This window comes from Fukomys damarensis, unplaced genomic scaffold (genome assembly GCF_012274545.1).
Source record: "Fukomys damarensis isolate Sample0158 unplaced genomic scaffold, DMR_v1.0_HiC HiC_scaffold_1, whole genome shotgun sequence".
In the NCBI taxonomy this organism is placed as follows: domain Eukaryota; kingdom Metazoa; phylum Chordata; class Mammalia; order Rodentia; family Bathyergidae; genus Fukomys; species Fukomys damarensis.
In genome coordinates, this window is record NW_022900913.1 from 26405123 (window position 1) to 26428396 (window position 23274).

A 23274-nucleotide genomic window follows, 5' to 3' on the forward strand; every position below is an offset into this window, starting at 1 on the left:
AGCAGTGTGGACGTACCGTCGCCCATAGCAACGGCCTAGTTCAACTGGTGGTCTGATCTGTTGCCTAGCACATGTAACGGTTTACTGGTGGTCTGATCTGTTTAACGGTTTCCTTCTGGAATGTGTGGGCAGTACGCTCTTGCAGCCGCGCAGCTGGAGAGTATAAAAGGAGAGGTTCGCTAATAAAGCAAGGACCATGAGAAGAAAAGTGCCTCCCTTCTCTCCGTCCTCGTCCTTTCAGGTTTAGGACCTGCTGGCAGGATCCTAACGTCGCGGCTCGCGACAGAATAGGATCGAGACTCCTCCAAAAAGGGCTAGGGAAACAAACTGCTGCTTATCTGGGGCTAAATGAGAGAGCTTTAAAGTCCTTTTGATTTGTCACCTGCTATTTCTATGGGTAGAGTTTTAAATGTTTAACTTTAATGTCAATCTTTACAAAATATATAATAAAATACAAATAGCCCCACTACTTTTAGAAATCATTTTCTCTCTACTCGATATAGTCTGTGTGCAAGTCTGTGTGCAAGGCCTGGCATAATTTTACAGCTCTAGGATGTGGAATAGAGCTAGAAGCCAGAGCCAGAACACCCCTTCACTCGGTTTTTAAGTAAGGGTTTATGTATGTGAAGTGGGGAGTAAAACCAAGGGGAAAACTGGACACAATTCAGAAATCTTTCAGGCAAGTTTGAGCTACTCTTTATGAGGTTACCTTTCAAGGTCTTTTCGGCTGTCCCTATGAGGAGTTGCCCTCAACTACAGGTAGGTACCATTCTGCCTAAATCTCTTAATGCTTGACATGTTGCCTCTGTGTCATACGCCTTCATTTGTGGAAGCACAAATTTTATCTCCTCCTCTTTGTTTGTATTCTGAGAAAGTTGCAAAAGAAAATTGCAAAGAATAATAAAACAGACATCTAGACTTAAACTTTAAAATTTCATCATATTGTCTTCCAGTTTATTTTTCTGCAAAACCAACAATAAGATACACATTGAACTAAAATGCAGGATCATATTCACATGATTCCGAAATCTTACCTAGCATCAAGCTTTACTAACAGTTTCACAGATACAGGTCACTGAAAGGCTTAATGGAGAGACAGGCCTAGGAAATCTCACATGACTTTTAATATTTTTTCTGAGTCAAAAACCCATATACATTCAAATCCTAACACTCATCATGTGAAAATGTGACTTCTCAGAGCTGACGCCTTTGAGAAGGTAATTAAAATGAGTTTGAATGCCTAGGCCTTAATATGACTACTGTTCATTGACATGGAAAACCTGGGCATGACTGAGGAAATGAGAAGGTGGCTCTCTGCGAGCTAGAGAGAGGCTTCAGAGGAAACCAAGCCAGACAGCACCTTGACTGAACTTTCAGCCTCCAGAACTGTGAGAAAATAAGTTTCTGTTGATTAAGCCACCCAGTCTATGCTACTTTGTTATGGCATACCTTTTGATCCACAATGATAGTTGAAGTCTCTAATGAGGCTCACAGTCATGTAATGAGCTTTATTTTATATCCCAGAGATTGCTTAGCTATGGAATTATGCTTGCTAGATTATATATTTATTTAGCATAAGTAATGGTGTATCATGTTAAGTGCATTCAAGAGAACATCCTATTCCTCTTAATCTATTATTAATCTGTTTGTCCAAGGGCTATTAATAAGAAGATTCACCCAACTTTTTCTTCCTCCTCCACTGAATTTCCTGTATTAAAGGAGTAAATGGGTCCTGCATCAGCTGCTTTTTACCTCCTTCCATAGCTAACATCTTCATTAACATCTACCTGCAGCTTTATTTCCTTGCTCTCCCTCAGTCCCCTGGTCAAGAAAAACAAACAAACAAACAATCTTCACAACACTCCAAAAATGTTAATGTGTATCTTCTATTCCATTATATGTGAAAGCTGTGCTATTTACACACTGTATTTTGGCAAACAATAATATTTTGTGTTTTTCATTTATATGTGATGTTATGTTACACTTGTTTTTTGAACTACCTTTTCACTCTTACATCAACTGGTCTTTTCATTTCTATTGCTTCTTAGATCAATCAGGTAGAAATACCAAATGAATTCAGAGAATACCACATAGCTCATTAATTAATTAATTGCTGAGAAGCTGATTTGGGCATTTGCAGGATACTGAATAATCTTCAGAGCTGGAGTCACATTCAAGGTCATGGAATGATAGTCTAGTTATCATGGAGGACTTACAAGGTCTCCAGTCATCTCTGCCCTGGTGGACTTGTAGATTCCTCCTACCTTGTGAAAGTGTTGCACCAGCCTAAATCAGAGTCAAAAGGGTGAAATTTAGAATGCCTGTAGTAGATTGAATTACTTCAAGTAAACATTTATGAGTTAATAATTATACTTTTTAAATGACTACTAATCACCATTACAGATTTTGCTAAGATACCAATTTGTTATTCTAAAATCCAAGCAGTTATCTTGCCTCTCATATGAATTATCTTTCAGGATAATAGCTAATTTAAAATGTTTATTTTATTCTGTTTTCAATTGCTATTGCAGAATACTTGTCACTGAGTGATTCAGAAATTAAAGAAAACAGGTTTATTTTGGCTCACAGTTTTGAAGACTAGGAAGTTCCAAGGCAGTACATCTGGTGAAGGCCTCACACTGCTTCCACGTATGGTGAAAAGTGGGAAGGCAAGCAGGCATGTGTTCTTGAGGCAAACTTCAGGGGATCCCTCACGATAACCCACTTTCATGGGAACTATTGGGTAATAGTTCTGTGTCTGTGGCAGTAAGAATTTACTCTCAAGAAAGGCATTAATGGCTCTTAACAACCTAATAGCCTCTTAAAGATCCTAGCTGCCAATAATGCCACAGTGGAAATTTCAGTATGAATTTTGGAGAGGACAAAGCACATTCAAACCATAGCAATGTCTTCCTTTAAAATGTTCAGTTATCTTGAAAATCCAAATGGAATAGTGGATATAGGCTGGAATCATCACTAGCTGCTGGGCACATTAAACAAGAAGCTAATGAAGGAATATCTTAATCTGTTCAGGTTGCTGAGAAAAAAATAAACTGGGTGGCTTAAATAAAGGACATTTATTCTCACAGTTCTGGAGGCTGAAAATTCCAAAATCAAGGTGCTGGCAGATTTGTTTCTTGCTGAGGGCACTATTCTTGGCATCTTATGTCCTCATGGGGCAGAGAAAAAAGAAGCAAACTCTCTTCTATCCCTTCTTAGAGTGACCCTAATCTCACCATGAGGAATAGATTATAATGACCTAGTCACTCTTGAAGACCCCTCAAGAAATGCCATCACATTGGGAATTAGGGTTTCAACATATGTATTTTGGGGAATACAAGATTTCAGTCCATAGCTGAGAACTTTATAATATGTAAATCTGACTGAGTCACCTAGAACCCACTGATCAAGTTTTTTGTTTTGTTTTGTTTTGTTTTTTGGTACCAGGGATTAAACTCAGGACCTTGCACTTGCGAGGCTGGGGGCAGCACCACTCAGCTAAATCTCCAGCCCCCAACTGATCAACTTTAATATGGAAAAGTATTAGACCATTATGTACCCCTGGGTATGGTGTGGTAAATAGCAATACCCACAAAGATTTTCTTTCCCAAAAGTCCATTTTAAATCTAACGAAGCACATTGCCTCCCTACTTATAGGATATACAGGGGGAGAGGAATATGACATAAAAAGCCAAAATATATAACCAACTGAATTCACATTGTTAGAAAGCAAATAATAAGAAGCCATTGAACTAATTTAAAAAGACTTAAATATATTAAGCAAATGTTAATGTATAAATCTTGCTTTGAATCACAATTTAAACAAACATACCATAGGAACAAAGAAAGATATTTTTAGACACTTATGGGACACTTGATATTAAATTATTTTTTCCTTTTACACTTAGAGTTTTTCTTTTGTGGTTATGCTTTTAAGGAAAAGGATATATATTGGAGATATATATTGGAATTGTCACAGGCCATGAAAGCTAACTAGGTGTTGTGAGCACTAGACACATTCGTGTCTTTTCATAATGTCAGGTTTTACTGAATAACAAATTTAAGAGCTGCATGAATTTTGTCAGCTTTATCAGGCTGACAAGTGTTCACTTCATAGCGAGTGAACAGAACAATTTTTTTTAAAATTCCAGTCTTAATTACTACTATCTATAACACTCAAGTTATACATCACACTCCGCACAATGATATAGGTTACAGAATGGCGGAAAAAGGCTTGGTGGTGGCAATAGGATTTAAAGTAGAAGAACTGAAAGCCAAGACAGAAAGTCATGAGAGAGGGCTAGGTAAGATTACTGACCAGGTAGAGCTTCTTCAAGGAGGCAGAGGACTTTGTGAGAGTGCAGAATTGATTCAGAGCTTGAATCTGGATGGCAGGCGGTTTAAGTGGACTGAATCAAGCAGAATTCCAAGCTGAGATGAAGTAGGAGTTTATGGTCTGTCAGCTTCATGATGCTTTTACCAGGTGGTCTAATGAATGTGGCAGTGCTACCCCAGTGTTGAATATCCCTCTTTTTATATAACCCAGGTGAAAGGGATATAGCATTTGTCAGTCTGGTGTGTCCAATGAGTTCACATGCCTGTCTTCTTGATAGAACTTAGATACATCACGTGTTCCTCTGCCCCTGATTTAATTTGATAAGTCTATAGATGGAAATTTATTAGCTAGATTAATTTATATATAAATTTATGCCTTGTAATTGTGCTGTGCATCTGGAAATTGTTTTTGTCCATAAGTTTGATGTGTTCAACATCTAACAGACAAGTTACCAATTCATTGTGCCTCAGCATTTGCACTCAAAGTAGAGAAAACTGTTTTATGAAAAAGAGTCACTCAAGGCAAAGCACATCTTGAAAGCTACTATGCCATACAACATGGAGTAACTCACAGTGAGGCCCAGCCTGTTCTACACATCAAGGAACTTCTACTCTCTGTCCAACTGGATTTCAGAATTATTTTCTCCTTTCCCTTTTTCCTTTTCCCCATTTTGAATTGGAATGTCTATGCTTGCTATCCATTTCCCTGTGTCACTATTGTATTAGGTGGAAGAGGGCCAATCACTTGACTCTTCCTTTGACAATCAGCAAATCAAAAGGAACTATAGCATAACCTTGGATTGTAACTTGTTCTGCAAGTGTGCCAGAAGCTGAGTAAACATTTCTAATAAAATTTAACTTGATATATGAGCCATGTCTTCAATACAAATAGAACATGATGCCAAACATCACATGATCACAATTGAACCTCGCTGTGGCAGCAGGATTGTGGGTGATCATCTCTCAAAGGCAAGAGGTTATGGGGAACATCTCATCTTCAGAGGGAAAGGAGGAAAAGGAGGATGAATCCATCACTTCAAATGAGATTAGGGAGATCTGTAAAATATGCTAAGTAGTATAAAATTTTGTAGAAAAACATCCCCCAAATCAGTATAGCAGTGTGAGTGATGAGTTTCTTTAATGACAATGTAATGTCACATTTCTGTGAAATCCTCAAAAGATGGCAAAAGCAAGTGTCATCAGATAGGTGCCTTCTTAAAATTGCATGAAAAGAAGGATTCCATTGAGCCAGTAGATAGCAGTGATTTCATTAGTGATAGTGAAGGTCATCTTACACAATAATCCTCCTCACTCATATCTCTCTCACAACAGCAGAAAGGTTTTCAAAGACAAGTGTAATTTATTTTTCTTTCTTTCTTTTTATTTACTTTTATTTTTACTTTTTTGCAGTTCCGGGGATTGAATTTAGGACCTTGAGCATGCCAGGTAGGCGTGGTGCCACTGAGCTAAATCCCTGGTCCACAATTTATTCGTTTTTCATATTTGGTATTCTCTTTTATTATTTTCTGTTATGTTACAATATTATAATCAATGTGAATATTTTTGGGTTGTGGAACAAATCATCTGAGTCTCCATTATTTCTTATGTGGAAATTCACTTTGATATACAAATGCTTTGGATTACAAACATGTTATGCTCTCAAATGAAAATTTTATTTATAAAATGCAGTACTACTCAGTATAAAGAATAATAAACTAGAGACATTTATAGCTAAATGGATGCACATCATGGCCTACTCTTAAGTGAAATAAATAGGACACACATGTGTAACTACTGAATAGTTTCTCTGGTGTGAGAAACTGAAAGTGTAAATAAGAATCCAAATGTACAATTAATAATGTGAAATAGGAAGAAAAGGTCTAAAGGGATAAGGGAAGTGGGGGAGGATAGGGGAAAGGAAAATATATGAGAAAATGAAAAAATGGAATCAAAGTCTTTGTAAATAGGAAGGGAGGGCAGGGGAATGGGGAAAAAATAAGAACCAAGATATATCATGTAAAGGTACAAGATCCCAATGATGAATGTAACTGTATTGAACACCCCAAATGTAGCAATAAGCTTAAAAAAAAAGAACATCCAAGAAGCTGAACTCATATTTAGATCTGATGCAGAAAACACCTAAAATGTAGCAATAAGCTTAAAAAAAAAGAACATCCAAGAAGCTGAACTCATATTTAGATCTGATGCAGACAATGAGATTAAGGATTTTGAGCTGTATAACAGAATGGGACCTCTGAAGAAGAATGGATTTTGCACGTTGGAGCAAATGGATCTTTACTACCCAAAGGGAAAGTTGGAAAACTGAATCAAAGTGGCCACAAATCATCCCTGCCTTGTGTAATCTCATCCTTTTGCCTGTGAGCTGATCCAATGACTTGCTTCCAATCAATAGAATACCACAAAGGCAATGGGTTGTCACATTCATAGTTAGGACACAACAGATTATAACCTTTTCTTGCTAGTCAACTTTCTTTATTGTCACAGCTTATATGTTTTGATGAAATAAGTAGTTCTTTGAAAATCACCCCATAACAGGGAGTTTATGGCAGCTCCCATACAATAAACAGAATTGCCTCACAGCCCTTTAATCCATCCGCCTTCCAGAAGATAAATTCTTCCAAAAGCTTAGGGAGCTTGGGCACATCTGTCCCTAACTGAACTTTCAGATACCCAGCCTTAGCCATTGCCTTCATGTCAATCTGTGAAATACACTGAAGCAACTAAGCTATACCTGGACTCTGGCTGTGGATATTGTGAAATAATGAATGTACATTATTTTGGGTTGCTAATCATGATTTTTTGTTGTTGTTTCTTGAGAGATAGTATACACAGTAACTAATAATAACCCTTTGAGGAACATACTAATAGACAATCTCATTTTACCAGTGAGCAAAGTAAAGGCAGACATTAAGAAACCTACCCAACCAGGAAAGAATTTGGAAGTATTGCTTCCCTTTAAACTTCATTGAAAAGTTTAAAGAGTAGTGGCAATGGTTCTCTAAATATCTTGTAGAATTCAGTAGTGAAGCCATCAGGACCTGGGCTTTTATTTGTTGGTAAATTTTAATTACATTTTCAATTTCACTGATGGTAATTAGGGTGTATAGAATTTTTATATCTTCTTTATTCAAATTTGGTAATTCATATGTTTCTAGAAATCTGTCCATTTCTTCTGTGTTCTCCTTTTTATTAGAGTACAGGTTCTTGAAGTAAGTATTGATGATCATCTGGATTTCTGCTGATGACTTCACCATTTTTGTTCCTAATTGCATGAATTTGAGCATTTTCTTTCCATTTTTTTAAATAAGGTTGCCTAAGGGTTTATTGATTTTATTTCTTTCAAAAATAACTCTTCGATTTGTTGATTTTTGTATGATGCTCTTAGTCTCCATTGCATTTCTTTCTTTTCTGATCTTTATAATTTCCTCCCTTGTATGAGCTTTGCATTTTTCTTGATTTTCTTTTTCTAGAAGCATAAGATTCACCATTAGTTTATTTATTTGAGCTTTCCTATTGTGGGAATTCACTCCTGAATGCCCCACATAAAACTGCTTTTAATGTATCCCATAGATTCATATTGTTTTATTATGATTAAATTGTAAAAACTGTCTAATTTTTTCTTTAATTTCCTCTGTGACACATTGGTTTTTCAGGAGAGTTATTCAATTTCCATATGTTTGAGAAGTTCTTATGTTTTCTCATGCTATTGACCTCAAACCAGTAGGGAAGGGTCTTTCTCTTTACTCACAATGTTACTGTGACATCAGGCAGTTGCCAACTTAAAATAAACATAAGGGAAGCAATTATAGTTGGCTACAAGCCACTATTTCTTGAATTGTTCAGTCTCAGCTATATCAATTTGACCAAAATCATGTAGCTTTTCGCCTTCCCCCATGACCATAAATTGTACCTCACCTGGAACACTGAAATAGCCAACAAGCTCTCTTTAACCCCTCAAGAAATTAGGCTGCCCTCAGGGAAAGACATTCCCTCATCTATTGTTCTGACATATCTGCCACCCACTCATCCCATTTCCTTACCCTGGGTTTTTTTCAGTCTCATTTCTGTGTCTCCATAATGGAAAGTCCATATCTTCCTGACTGCTGAGATACTGAGTAATTCCTTACCTTTACTGCATTAATCCCTTCTGATAAAGTCTCTCTTTACATAAGTACACATTTTTTACATTATTAATATCCTTATACCTAGACCTTTTGATCAAGTAATTCTACTTCTAGAAGTTTATTCAAAGGAAATTATGTGCACATAGTGTATTTTTTAACAAATATTGCTCAAAACACATTATTTGTAATTTTTAAAAACATCCCTAAAAATAGAAAAAAAAACTCTGAACAAAAAGGGTAACTAAGTTATTCAGCCATTAAAATTATGTTTTCAAATAGTCTGAAATAACACTTGAGAGTGCTCTTAACATATATTAAGTCATCTCTGGTGTGAATAATGTGCAATAATACAGAAGATCCTAATAAGATTACTGACATTTAGAAATGGGAAGAAAGGAGCTAAAGGTGTAGGGAAGGTGGGATTAGGGGAAGGGTAATAAGGGAAAAGAAAAAAATGTGAGATAATGAAAAGATGGAAATAAAGTGGTTGCAGATGGAGAGGGGAGGAGGGGGTGAAGGGAGGGCAGAGGTAAGGGGAAAAAATGAGAATCAAGACTTGTCATGTGGAGGTACAAGATCCCAACAATGAATGTAACTGTACTGTATCCCTAAAATGTACCAATAAACTCAATTAAAGCTGAAAAAAAAATATATTAAGTCAAACTGTAGCAAAATATGAGATATATAAAAAGCACATGTAAGATAACATTACTATTTTAAAAAGAAAAGCCTAAATATATACACAAAAAGAACTAATTCAAAATGCTAATGTTAAATTTGATGAGATAGTTTTATACTAAATTTTATATATAAATTTTCTATAGTGATTCTTTAAAAGTCAGGGAAAAAAAGATAGTTTAACACTGCAAGCATAACAAAGCAAGAAATTATCCCTGGCCAGCAAATATCTTTTCCACAAGCTTCTTTCATGCTCTCTCAGCTGGATGTTGTTCATCTCCCTTGGGAGTGCCTGACCTTCTGCTTTCTGTGCCTGTTAAAACACTCTCTTTTACATAACTTGTCCACTAGACGCCCCCCTTAATCTATTAGTCACTATTAGAGAATACTCAGGAAAGGTATGAATTCTACTCTAAATATCATAGTAGCTCCTAGATTACTACAAAATCTTTCCCTAAGTACGTTTATCAATTCTAGCCACATCCTTTGTAATTCCATTGCATATTCATCCTGTTTGAATTTATTTTAATTTTATTTTTATGTCAACTTTTTTCATGATATGCTCAATAAAATTCCTCAATATCTCAAATGGCACAAATAATATTTGAGTATATATCTTGCTATATTAGATCAAATTACAGCAGGATACCATATATAGCCGTTGTTTTTTTCTACACTGACATGGACAAATTCAGTGTCCTTTCCATCTTAATTAAGCACTTGTTTACTATGGCTATAACTTTTATACTTTGAGATGCAACAGTAAAACTAGAACTCATAGTTCTTCACATTTCTACAGATAGATGATCTGTTATTCCTGTAGCTCTTAATGACCTCAGTATATGATTGCTTTTCTCCATAAGTTGAGAACTTTCACCTTTTCACTTAAAGGAAGCACTTTATAGCTTCTCTTTGGCATATCCAGATTGTCAGCATCACTATTCTTATACTTTGGGACAATTATTAAATAAAATAGTACTTGAATACAAGCATCATTATAAGGCAACAGTCAGTCTGAGATACCTAGTAAGTGAGTAATGAGATGATGGGGTCTACATCCTTTGGATACCATAGAAAAAGGGATGATTCGTGGCTGTAGATTAGAGTCAGGTCAGCACAAAACTTCGTTATGTTACTCAGAATGGCACACAATTCAAATTTATAAGTTGTTTATTTCTGGAATTTTCTATTCAATGTTTGTAGACCTGGGTTGGCCATGGGTAACTGAAGCCACAGAAAGCAAAACAGACAAGGAAGGAAAACTATATAATTATGATCATGAGTAAAACCGAAAGCATTGAGAATTACTTTGGCCTCCTTCTCTCTCCTGAATAGGTTTTTTCATATTGGGATTTATTTGCAAGCCTAAGAAGCTTTCCACCAGCCAACAACCATATCTTGGGTGTCTCTACTAGAATGAAAGCTAGAATCATAGAGCTTTGGGAAAACAGGTGACCCTGCTCTCTGCACACATCACTGCTTTGCATGGCTCTTCACATGGTCTGCATGAAAATACTGTTCTTTGTTTAAACCATATTACTTACAATTATATGACTATTACATTTTATTAAGAACATTAAAGAGGGATACATTTAACAAAGATATATTTATATTATATACATAGTTAATGCATTTTTTCTTGCTACAGCTTTATCTAAAGCCACGCCAAAATCTTTCTGTAGGCATTTATTAGGTAGTATACACTCTTCAGGTATGAAATCTCTTTGGTCAACATGCAACATTCAAATACCTATTGGCAGTGTATTTCTATGAAATATGAAGACATTTGACATAGGAAACCTAAACTTCATGACCTCACAACCCAGGAGGAAAGAAATATATACAAAATACTACTGATTGAGCACATGATAGCTAATATCCATTCACTTTAAAAGAGCATTACAAATGGATTCAGGATGAGTTTTAACATGTTTCTGTATCAAAAGTAAAGGATCAAAGGCTTAACTGAGCATTAAAAGAGCTGAGTCAGCTAATAAAGGAGCTCTACTTACATCTTCAGCCTCTAGCTCTAGGTTGATTAATACAAGGAAATCTATAGTTTAAATGCCTATGTGGAAATTCAAGTTCTTATAGAAAATGAAATAAGGGCTCATTGTTTCAAAGGTAAATCATTATATAATATTTCTTCAAGTAGACATCTCATTAGTTCACTTTAAACATAATTTAATAATAGAGTAAATATATATCCCAATGATACTTTTTTTTTTGAAACAAACTACTAATTGTGGATCCCATCTTCAGCACTTATGGCACATACTTATAAATATTCTTTTAGTGGCAAATTTTACCTTTGAAGATAGATTTTGATGTTCAGGCTAGGCAAAAGCCTGGTATAAAGAAACACCTGGTATATCAAAACTTCTCTGTGAGCATTACTTAAATATGGTAACCAAGGAAGTCATATTGTGGCAGGACCCCTCCCTAAAGAATGTGGCAGAGCCTTTCCCTTAAGGAATGTGGGTCTTCAAGGAATGTGGACCTTCTTAGAGTAAAGGAAGTCAACTGGTGCAGTTAGTTCCTACGTATGCATGTGCAGTTATAGCTTGACTCTGTAACATGGGTTGTACCCAATCCTGCTGTCATTTGTTTTTGTGTTACCATATAGGGGAGAAAAAGACCCCAGACCCAGAAGTGTATAAAAGGCAAGACCCCCTGCCATGCTGGGTGTTCAGCATTTGGATACAGATATGAATCCACTGGGCCCATGGTGTCATAAATAAAGCCACTTCCCGGAAAGAGCATTGGTGTCCCATCTCTGGGTGAGAGATTCCTGCAACAGTGTCATTTTTATTGAATAAAATGTAAAGATACTTTCTTCTATGTCTCTCAAATGGAATGTCTATATATTTTATATGCATTAGTTTTGAAATATACAGTCCCTTCAATATGATATAGTATGTATAAAACATAAATATATTGAGGTGATTTCCAAATTAATAGAAAAGCATGTGCTAACATCTGTCTCATATTGACCTAAGCTTATCTTAGCTGATTCTGCAACTCAGGGTCAATAAAAAGGTACTATAATTCAAAGAGTGCAATTGCAAAAAAAAAAAATCAATCTAATAAACCAGATCTGATAAAACCAATTATACATCTTGAGAAAAATCTGTTTCTAAAAGTGCAAACCATTACAAGTAAAGAATTAATTACAGAAACATCTTTACAAAAAGGAGCCAGTTATATGTGGGCATTGTAAATACTTTTACCACATAAAAGCTATGTGAAATTGCTTTTAAAAAATTAAGTACACTTTATTTTGTGAATACTGACTTACGGGATCAAATTGTTACTTCCCAATCCAGATTGTACACATTTCCAGTACCTAGAAATAAGCACCCATATTTTTGCCCCTGCCTCAATGTGATCACTGTGTCCTATTCTCTGCAATATTATAAAGAATAATGAACTAAAAATTTGGGGGGCTCCTGATATTTGATATTTCAAATAACACCAACAGTCCTGCAGTGCCTCCTCTGATGGGAACAATGAATTCTCACCTACATCAAAGGACAATTCTATTTTAGCTCCCTAGGGAAAGAGTGACAAAGGTACTAAGTATATTTGTGAAGGCCATCTGGGAAGACAACATTGTGATTTATTTATCTGAGGCCCTGAGTGATCCAACATTATTAGTGGACTTGTAGCATGATAGCGGTGTAACTAATAACTGTTTCTGTAGATACAGATTGTAGAGCCCTTAATATGGTATGTTTCTTAAATCCTAGCAATACCAACTCAGCTACAAGTCTTCTCTGAAGTGGAGTTGTATTCATCTGTTTACTTAGTTTCAAAGAGCAGGAAGCCTGCAAAGGTGGAGAAGCGCTGGTGGTCCCCATGAAGAGCGCCATTTCCCATTCTCAGCCAAACTTCATCCCCTTTGGCAAGCTTCAGCACTGCATGATTGCTGGATGTATCTGATTTCCCCTTTGTCTCATAGCTGGAAAGAAAAAGAGGCACAAAACTACTTAGTCTTTCCAGTACACAGCCGGTTTGTCACCAAAATCTACCCTTCCTTTCTCTTTTGTGTTCTCTAAAATGGCGTGTGAGCAGAAATGACAAATGCCACTTCTAGAGCTGGCCAATAAAATTCACAAACTCTCCTCCTTGCACTTTCTTCCTCATGACTGTCAGGTACATTAATGGTAATGACTAGAATTACCTTGGGAGCCATATGTAAAAGTCTGGGTACTTAATTAAAGACTACTACACAGAGGAGAGCTCCCCTCCTCATCTGGAACACCTACCCAAATTCTCTACCTTGGACTATGACCAGAAAGAAAGAAAGTTCTGTGTTTGAGCCATTATACTGAGTCTTTGTTGTAGCAGTTTAGCTTTCCCTAAATAATCTGGACTTTGTTACTAAAGGAGGATGAGCTACCACAAATCCAATTAAACTATGTTTCAGTGACTCATGGTCAGGCAGAGAGCAATGGGGGAACAAATCTGTAAGCTGGAGATCTGAAGATCTATCTTATGCTATGGCAAAACGTAATAACAAGAAGAAAGATAATGCATGCAGTATAAGTAAGGGAAATGATTAGAAAAAGGACTTTAAGTGTTTTTACAAAAGGTGACTCCAGGTAAGAACTGACAGAGTTGAAACAAAAGTAAATATAAGTAAATGGAATCCAGACAGCTGGGGACTAACAAGATTGAAAAAGCTGCTTTGCTACTCAATCCTGTTGTTTTAAAAGGCCTCAGGGTAACTTTACCTCTACATTAAGAATAAGGGGAAAAGACAAGTTAGCAAAAGAATAGCAGGCTAAAAAACACCTATCAGAAAAAGTGCAATGGACCCCAGCCTGGTAGCACACACCTGTTATCCCAGATCTCTTGAGAGGCTGATGTAGGAGGCTCCAAGTTCAAGCCTAGCCTGAGTAATTTAGTGACTAACAAGACCCCATCTCAAAATAAGGCTGAGGGTGTGGCAGTATGAAGGCCCTTGGTTCAATTCCCAGTTCCACAGAGGAGGAAAAAAAGACATTGGGTGTGATTGATTTACAAATGTCACTGGTAGCAATCAGAGCAAAAGCCTCCTAGGTTTCTAAGGAAATGGTACGTTATTACCAAAGACCCAACCTGAACTAAAAATGATTAGAATGTTTAACCTAGCTCTCAAATTCACAACAGGAGAAAGTGGGCTATGAAAGAGCCATGAAACAGGCTACTCACCTTTTAGATATGGCCATGGATGAAAACAAACCAAAGAAGACTCACCCAGAGAACAGAATCCAGGACAAAGAGAAACAGAGAGACTGACTTGAAGAAAAGAACCATTCATTACCCGAATCTTAAATTTTGAGCTTGATATATGAACTGTGGATTAGGCATCTCCCACAGGAGTAGAGTTGGGTAGATGAATATTCTAAAGTAGGAAAAAGAGTTCAACAGAGATTTGGAAGCCATAGAGTCAGAGAAGGCTGGCTGTTCACTGGAAGACACTCTCCTCTATATGGAGCTTCAGGGCGTTTCCTTTTTGCCTTTGCATTGGTTGGGTGGAGTCAGAAATAGTGTGATTGGGTTGTCTGAAAACAATGTCTGATGCATAAAAAATACTAGAAGCTTATTGCACTTTACTTCTTCTGACTGCAGCAGTCATGATAATCAGTAAGAAGTTTTAAGTCGGTTTTATTGATGGCAGAGTTGATTTCATATGCTGAGTCTCTCAAAATCCCGGAGGAAAACCCTTCTCCTGACCTTTCCACAATGTCTTCTAGTTTTCCTGCCACCCTCTTCTTTCCCCAACCTGGCTCTTGCCCTGCATCTGTCAAGAAAAATACAATTCTAGCATACTTGAGCCATTATATTTTGATTTATTGCAGTAGTTTCACCTACAGTAAGTCATCTTTTTCTGCTTTTGGAATCTCAGTATAACCTCCCTTTCAGGCCATGCTCCAGAAGAAAACAATTGTAGAGATAGTCAGAACACATATAGGGTTAGGTTAGAAATCTGGGACCCTCTAAGAAGTAGAAAGGAAATAGCCCCTGCATCTCAGCAAACAGAAGATCTGACAGCCTATAGTTTTGAGACTGCCTTCTGGGTAGTTACAAGGAGCTGACAGTCTGTGGTTTTGATACCAGGCTATGTGTAGACAACACTGTCTCTCCTGGTGCAGGTTGCTGCCCAAATTCCTCTATTAGCCTAGAATCAAAACTCTAGCAATCTAGTGTCAACCCTCAGAGGGTGTGGAGACAGTGTCCCTACCCCATAAAACAGGACCACTGCCCCAGATTTGGTGGTGACTCAGCTCTGATGGCCCCATTCTTCCCTGGAGTTGCTTTGTATCGCTTCTTGCCATAAAGTTTTTGCATTACACTGGTATTCTCTAACTCTTCTTCCGTTCTCTGAGAGAGAAACATGATTGGCTAGGGTGAGTTTTGGGGTCCCTACACCTGGACCCACTGCACTTACTACAATAATCACAAATCATCAGAAATAACATGAAAAAATGTAACAAGCAGCCACAAAATTCTTCACAGACAATTCAAAATGAGGCAGGATGGCAGGGCATGGCAGAGTTGAATGGAGGAGTAAGTATGAGCTGATTTCATGACACATGCACTAAATAATTCACAAAGCCCTGCATATGGACTTCTCACAGGTTCTGCAATGCGTGGAAGAAATAAAAGGACACAGACCATCAAAAGCCTACTGGCAAGGCTTTCCTCACTTTAGTCTACCCTATGTTCCCCATGGTATACTTTATTTTCACTTTTACTTTTTATTTCTCTTCTCTCTTACTCTCTCATGTTTGTTCTGCAAAAGCAGTTTATCTCTTACCCTTCACCTTTCATTTTTTCAAATAAACTTTGTACCCTTTTTTACTTGTCTCATTCAATTCTTTATTTGAAGTGAAAAGAATCTGGAAACCAAAACACAAGTGCCTAAAATGCAGTAACATTTATTTGGTGAACTATTCTAGAAGGAGACTACCTGATAACAATAACTCACTTAATTATGGGAAAGATGTTACATGTCCTAGGCTACCATCAGAACAAAGTGCAATATTGATTTATAAATAATTTTTCCCAAGGAGTCCAAGGACCAGGTTGCTAGCATAAGTCTCAAAGCAGCAGCCCAGCCCAGGGATCAGGGCCAGGGAAAGAAAGGGATTCCCAGACTTATCCACATGCCCAAGCAGGTGATGGGAGAGAAGCTACCACCGGTGCTAAGCCTGAGGCAAAGGGTAGAAGAGTGGAGAAAGCAGAAAAGAGAGAGAGAGAGAGAGAGAGAGAGAGAGAGAGAGAGAGAGAGAGAGAAATGAGTTTAGAAAAGAATCCAAATGATTGGTTTTGGGAGTGATGCTAGTAATAATCTCCAAGTTTCTAATCAACCTGCTGTTGTGCAGTTTCATCCAATTTATTGTGAGCTGCACACTCATGATAATCTCACATATATTGGTGTATGGGGGCTTTAACTTACACGGGGGCCACATTATACTCTGCTGATGCCTACATATTACCCTGTCATTGGATTTTCTTTCTACAAATTATGATAATATATGTGTAGATGAGACCCTGATAGAAAAGACCACCCACCTGTACATGCTGAAGACTGTATTTCCATTGTGCATAAGGTACACGTACACTTCCTCCACATCTTCATGCTTCATCATGCTGAAGGTGAAGAAATACACACCTGAAAAAGGCAGGGATTTGTCCATGTTTGTATGAACATACCATACACTGAGGATTTGAAGATAACACAGACTTCATATTTCTTTTGTTGATATTCTATGTAGAATGTAGTTTCTTCTTGATATTTATATGCACAAGTGTACCTGTGTCTGCTCACCTTCAAGATGCTTTAAAAATTTGAGAGCATCTAAATGTGTATCCCTAGTAAGATTTTTTTTTTAAGTCTTAAGGGAGTCTACCTTGTGGTAATTGAATTTTCATTACCTGAGTCCTGACACAAAGTTTGGGGTTAAATTCCATCCCATTTGTAAATACCAGTTGTCTATTATTAACCTCTACCATGGGACTCATAATGACAAAATACAGAGTCCTATAAATAAGTACATGGTATTCTGTGGCCTAAATAACTTAGCCAAGTATGATATTATAATGCATAACTATACTTGCAAAATGTCAGCTGAAGATAAACACTGGCTTGCACAATAAATATTTCATAATTCAAAAGAATAATTCCAGTATTTTCTCATTTTGTTCACAGTAAATCTGTGAACTTGAGTATAATAAATAGAAAGATTCAACTTCAAGACAGAAACACAATCTTGTTACTAAAAAACTGCTACTTTTACTTATTTTTAAAAAGACTAACATATTTTAAAAGATGTGTTTTCTTAGAACAGCTCCAGGCTCCTAATGGAAAACAATTTAACAGGACTTAATATCCTCTAAATTCCAGCACAGAAATGCTTTTATTGAATACCAGTCCAACAGCAGACAGACAAGCTAAAAGGAAAAATTTCCCAATTATAAATAATTTTGTATTTGGGAGTTCATTTTGGAAAGTTAAGTGAATATAAATCATCAAGCCCTTTTGATTCCCATATTTCAGTTTAAAATTAATGGCCTTGCAAGAGAAAAAAACCAAAAACATAAAAAAGGAAAAGGAAAAAAGCACTCACAGTCTATATCTTTTCCAAAGCTGTTATCAAGTGAGATAGAAACTGTGTTGGTGTAATTCTGACTCAAACTGAACCAAATAAAAGTATGTTTATGCTTTGTGTGCTAGGAAATTATATAAAAGTTATTTGTGCCCATTTATATCCTTAGAGATTGGCCTGCAGAGGAAAAGTAAAGTCAGATATACAAGGATGTAAAGAATGCAATTTATATGTGTTGAGTTTTTTTACATTTTATACGATTTCATATCATAAACACATGCACATATACACACATACAAGACAATTTTTCATGCCACAGCAAGATAAAGTTAGAATCAAAATTACAGGGAACTATATGTTTTTTTAAAAAAGATGAGAACTGTGAAACATACACAAAAGCTATGAAACTATGAAAACTATGAAACATAAAAAACATTTTTAAAAAGCAGACTAAGAAATCAGATGGCAAATAAATTAAATCCTTGAAATGGAAATACGGGCTAAATATGTACTGCACCTCCACATAGCTTGCCTTGGCGAGGGGAGCTAGTGAAATGGGAGCCAACATGTTGACTCTATGATTTCCAGATCTCTGAGCTGCTGTACTTATAAAAATCAGCTTTCTTCACACCCTCATCGTCAAAGTGGAAAAAGATGAAGTAGCTGCTTTACAATCTATTGATAAGGTTTATACAGTAAACTGTGGGAGCCTAATGATCCCTGATCTCCTCTTTGATTGCCAGGTTGATGCAATTATCAATTTAATTTTACACCTTACCTGATACAGGGGCCCCAAATCTTCCAGTCATGACATCAAAAAAGTTTCCAATGTTGGTCTCCACGCTGCTGAAGATAATCCCGCTGTTCTGATTGCTGAAATGAGTTGCCAGAGAAGCCATGAATGCAATCTAAGGAAGGAGTTGATGTTCAATTAATAGGCAATTTATCTTAAAGTAATAAAGTTTTTATACAAGTAAATTTATTTTGGCATTATTTGTAATGGCAAAATTTGACAAGATCAGGCACATCAGGGTGGTGTGGCCATAGACTGCAATGGCAAAATTTGAAATAAAGAGAAAGAATGAAATAAATTATAGTAATTTCTAATATTTTCTAACTTTTTATGTGATGCAGATGTTAGAATCTCAATGTATATCAATAGTTCTGAACATACATTTCAGAGAACATTGGTCTTCAAAACACTTTTCCAGTGCTCATTTTGGTAGCTCATAAACTAAAACACTTTTAGAAATATTAAAATTCTGTTGTCAAATAATATTGAAGAAACTTGAATGAAATGATCAGATTGTAGCTATTAAATGCATAATAGCATATTAAAGCATCTGAGAAACCTACAGTGAAACAACTTTTTAATTTTACTAATGCTGCATTTAATTTTCTCCCAAAAAATCTTACAGAAATTTTAGTTAATTTTTCACAGAACAAATTATTTTAATACACATGGAAATTATTTGATCTAAATGTATATGTACAAAAGTGTACACATATAAAATGGTAAAATGTCTTTAATACTTTTGTTAATTAAAAAGTAGGCAACACAGGATCATTATGACTTGGTACCAGACTTTGTTATGTGTGTCTGTGTAGGTGAGGTTATTATATGGGTAAATTAAAGAAAATATCTGCAAGAATATCCACAAAATTTCTATCAGTGGGGCTGTGTAGAATTTTCATGAGTAAATTTTTCTTTTCCATTACTACTATAATTTTCACATGTGTATGTATTGACTTTTCCATGCATAAACATATATATGAATTTTTAAAATATAGAATGGTACTCATTTACATGAAGAGAAGTAGAGGAAATATTGCCATTTATGGAATAAAGTAATACAATAATATTTACTGTATGTTCTTATATTTTAAAGTGATTTTCATAAATCTGAAAAATTGTATAGTTACTTCCTAACAGTAGTCACCTCTAGACATTTTTCTTACACAGCTGTTTTCTATAATTTTTTACAATGTAAAGATATATGAATCATCTCTAAGCAGAAAAGAAGCTTGCCATTATCCAGAATATGAAAAATATGGTTTGATAAAACTTGAAACCTATTTAAATATTGGAAAAGTAAAACTATATTGGCATTATTTTGCATTTAAATGTCATATTGGAGTACAGATCATTTAATGACAGCAGTCATTCCTAGGACTTTTCCCAAATTCTTTATAGGCAACGTGTTATGAAACTTTCAAAGCTTCAGCTCAATTAGTAAAAGATCAATGAAAATAATTAGTTTAAGAAAACTGCTAATGGTTCCAACTAAGAAGCCTCATGAATTTGGAACCAAAACTACTTACTTGCTCCCAAAAATGAGATTGAGTCTCAGCTCTGTTACTTATATCTGTGTAAGCTGGCAATAACAGCAACCACAAAATGTGTTTACTAATGTTGATAGTGATCCCATAAAAGAACCAGTCTTAAAATACTAACCAAAAAAAAACATTTTTAACCCAGACTTAACAATTTTTCTTTCTGATCTAGCTTCAAATTTGTAAGTTTTGTGCTTTGTGAACAACAAGATTTTTAATGAATACCTGAAAGAGAAATAAAAAATAAATAATGGTACTTGAGTTTGGGATAAAATACACAATTATAACCTTATAAATGGATTTCAAAACATTTATGTTGAAATGAATATGATCTAGTCTAGAAAACTATGAATGAATGGCTCAAAAATCAAATGTTCCCAGGGAAAAAATTGGCAAAAAACATAAACAAAAATTGAGCCACAAAATCTGAGTTGATAGAAAACAATATAAGTTAATATCTGTGCATGTGACTTACATATATAAATGTAGCAAAATTAATAAAAAAGAACACATTTAGACATTGCATTTATATGTCTAAAGTTTATATATTGAAGTTGGCCAAAACCTTTCTAGTTTAACCTATCTTATATCAGAAAAACAGATGAGTTTATATTTAAAGTCACCTTGTACTACATTTGGATTAATGTGGAGTTGGATTTAAATCCATACATTTCTTCTCCCTAAAAATGATTTAAAAACCCTCTGTTTATACAGGACAGGCCTTGTGCAAACATCAATTGATTAAGACAAGAAAATTAAGATTCAGATTTACTCAAGATTGATGAGAACTGAAGAAGAATTTAAACCTTTGGACTCCTAATTCCTAGTGGTTTGGCAGGTTTAGAGGTCACCTATGGATGTGTACAGAGCAATTTACCTGCAGTTCTGGTGGAATCCCTGGGTAGCCCTTCTCTCCTTTGGGGCCATGCTGCCCACGCTCCCCTCGAGGACCCAGGTCACCTTTGTCTCCTTTCTCACCTTTGGCCCCTTCATGGCCGGTGGCTCCATTATTTCCATTGTTTCCATGGTTTCCTTAAATAACCAGACATCATGACATGTGCAAACCTAGTCACATTTACTTATCTAGTTTTAGACCAACACAGCCCCTTCCTTTAAAAGTATCCCAAACAAATTACAAAAGGAGGCCATTTCAAATTATTACAAATGGATGCAATGAGTGATTTTCTTTTATCATTTTATATATTTTTTCTGTCCTTCTGAAGTTTTCTATCAAGGATATGTACCACTTTTACAACTGGGGTAAACTCATTGATTAAAAAGTCATAATAATTTTGAAAGGGAGAATTTGACAACAGTTTCTATGACTCACTTTCCTACTAAGAGATGATTTCTGAATCTCTTCCTTATTTTTATATTTGCTGAATTCTAGCCTTTTGCTTTTTATTTTATGTATTGCTTATCAGGCATTGCATCAGGTTTGCAATCCTTCCAGATGGACGAACTTTGTTTACAGGTCATTGTGGTCAATGTCAGTCAATTCCTGATGGGCAATATCTATCCAATTCATTCTGTTCTATAACCTCAGAGGAGGTTAGGCCTGGAAGAATTTAAATATTCCCTAGCCGGTGGCCCCGTGGGCAGCTACCCTTGATGGGCAATGACATAGGTCACATGTCAGTAATCATGGTTTTAAATCTAGCAGGATTTTTTTTTCATTAGAAATTTGGGTTCACATGAGAAGCTATTCAAAAGTATAAAAAGTTGAACCATTTTTGATAAATATTAACTTCGGTGGGGATAAATCAATGAAGAACAAGTAGACTTTAGTCAAACATTGAAAGAAGTCCTATCCTTGGGAATGACTTAAAGATAAAGTAAACTCTGATAGGCTTGGGAGTCAAAGGGTAAAGAGGATGAGGCACACCCTTTCTTCAGCCTAGCTGGTGCACTAGCCATTTCTCAGAAGTCTCCTAAACCTGAGACTGGAGAAGTATGGTATAGATGGCCACACTGTGGGTCTAAAGAAAGCCAATGTAGCTCTGAGTATTTCTATGTCTTTCTGTAGTGTTGGAGCTCAGATATGTTTCCATAAGCCCAAGTGAGGCATGAAAATCAGCTGAGAGACCATTCAGACTAGGGGTGGAGGGCTTAGCTCAACTTAGAATCACATGGAAAGGTGTGCCACTTAGTAAATGACACCATGGAGATGACTATGATTTGGCCCAGTATGCTTTCCTCTCTGCCTGCCTCTATTTCATAAATCTCCTGAAAGTTACATATTGTGAACTGCATAAAGCACACTGTGGCAGAAATACTGGCTGCTATGGTTTAGATAAGTGTCCCCACTGCCAGTATAGTGCTTTGGGGAGGTGGTAGAAACTTTAAGAGTTGGGGTCTAGTGGGAGGCCATAGGTCACTGGAACAAAACCCCTGAAGTGAGCTGTGGGACCTTCATAGCTTCCTCTTCTGCATTTTCACTGCCAGGCCACCATGAGGTAAAGAGCTTTGTTCCTCACCATGTGTGTGGCCCCATGATACACTCAAATGCAATGAGGCCATTCAGTTATGGACTAAACCTCCAAAACTGTGAGACAAAACAAGCCTTTTCTCTTTGTGAGTTGATAATCTCAGGTACTTGCTATGGTAGCAGAGAGCCAACTACTGCAGTGGCACAGAGAGCAGGTTGCAAGAGTTACTCGTTCTATTCTCAATATTGACAAAGATCCACCCAACCTATGAGTCAGGTTCTCCGTGGTGCTTGGAGCCATTTGGATTCTCTGAGTAGAGAAAAAACACTACAGAGTTTGTAGTGTTCCTCCTGAACTGACCTAATAAACTCAACTCTCCTACACAACTCTCTTTCTTTTGAGATTTCCATGTATACCCTACAGCAATCCCAAATTATTTAGGATTTCCATTGGCTCTTTTTGGGTTTTGTCTTTTATTCTTCTTTTTAAATTTTATTTTTAGTTTTATTAGTACGTGTTTGCAGTATATAATGACTACATTCCTTGTGGGGAGTTGGTATATGTACATAACACATCTCAACTCTTTTTTGCGTTCCCTTCCCCTCTCCTACTTCCTTCCTTGCTCCATCTCTTGATCCCTTCTTGTTGGAAAAAGGTATGTCTCCCTACTTTCTATTATCTATCATTTATTTTGTTCTTTATTTTTATTATGAGTTTCTCATATAAGAGAAACTATGCCATATTTAAGATTGTGTG

At 36.2% G+C, this 23274-nt stretch overlaps 1 protein-coding gene and 1 long non-coding RNA gene across 3 annotated transcripts in view; one reads left to right on the plus strand and one right to left on the minus strand.

The window, feature by feature from the left end:
• On the plus strand, positions 1 to 12978 carry LOC104849139. Its single transcript, XR_776654.2, has 4 exons — positions 1 to 759; positions 5746 to 5781; positions 11785 to 11938; positions 12908 to 12978. It is a non-coding gene; the product is annotated as an uncharacterized LOC104849139 (long non-coding RNA).
• Positions 11914 to 23274, minus strand: part of C1qtnf3 (C1q and TNF related 3) — a 17149-nt gene continuing 5788 nt past the window's right edge. For both annotated transcript variants that reach the window (XM_010605432.2, XM_010605431.2), the window contains exons 3-6: positions 20967 to 21121; positions 18534 to 18663; positions 16722 to 16821; positions 11914 to 13119 (exon numbers count right to left, since the gene is read on the minus strand). In XM_010605432.2, coding sequence (XP_010603734.1) covers positions 12960 to 13119; positions 16722 to 16821; positions 18534 to 18663; positions 20967 to 21121 — 545 coding nt within the window. In that variant the 3' untranslated portion in view covers positions 11914 to 12959. The remainder of the gene's footprint in view (positions 13120 to 16721; positions 16822 to 18533; positions 18664 to 20966; positions 21122 to 23274) is intronic.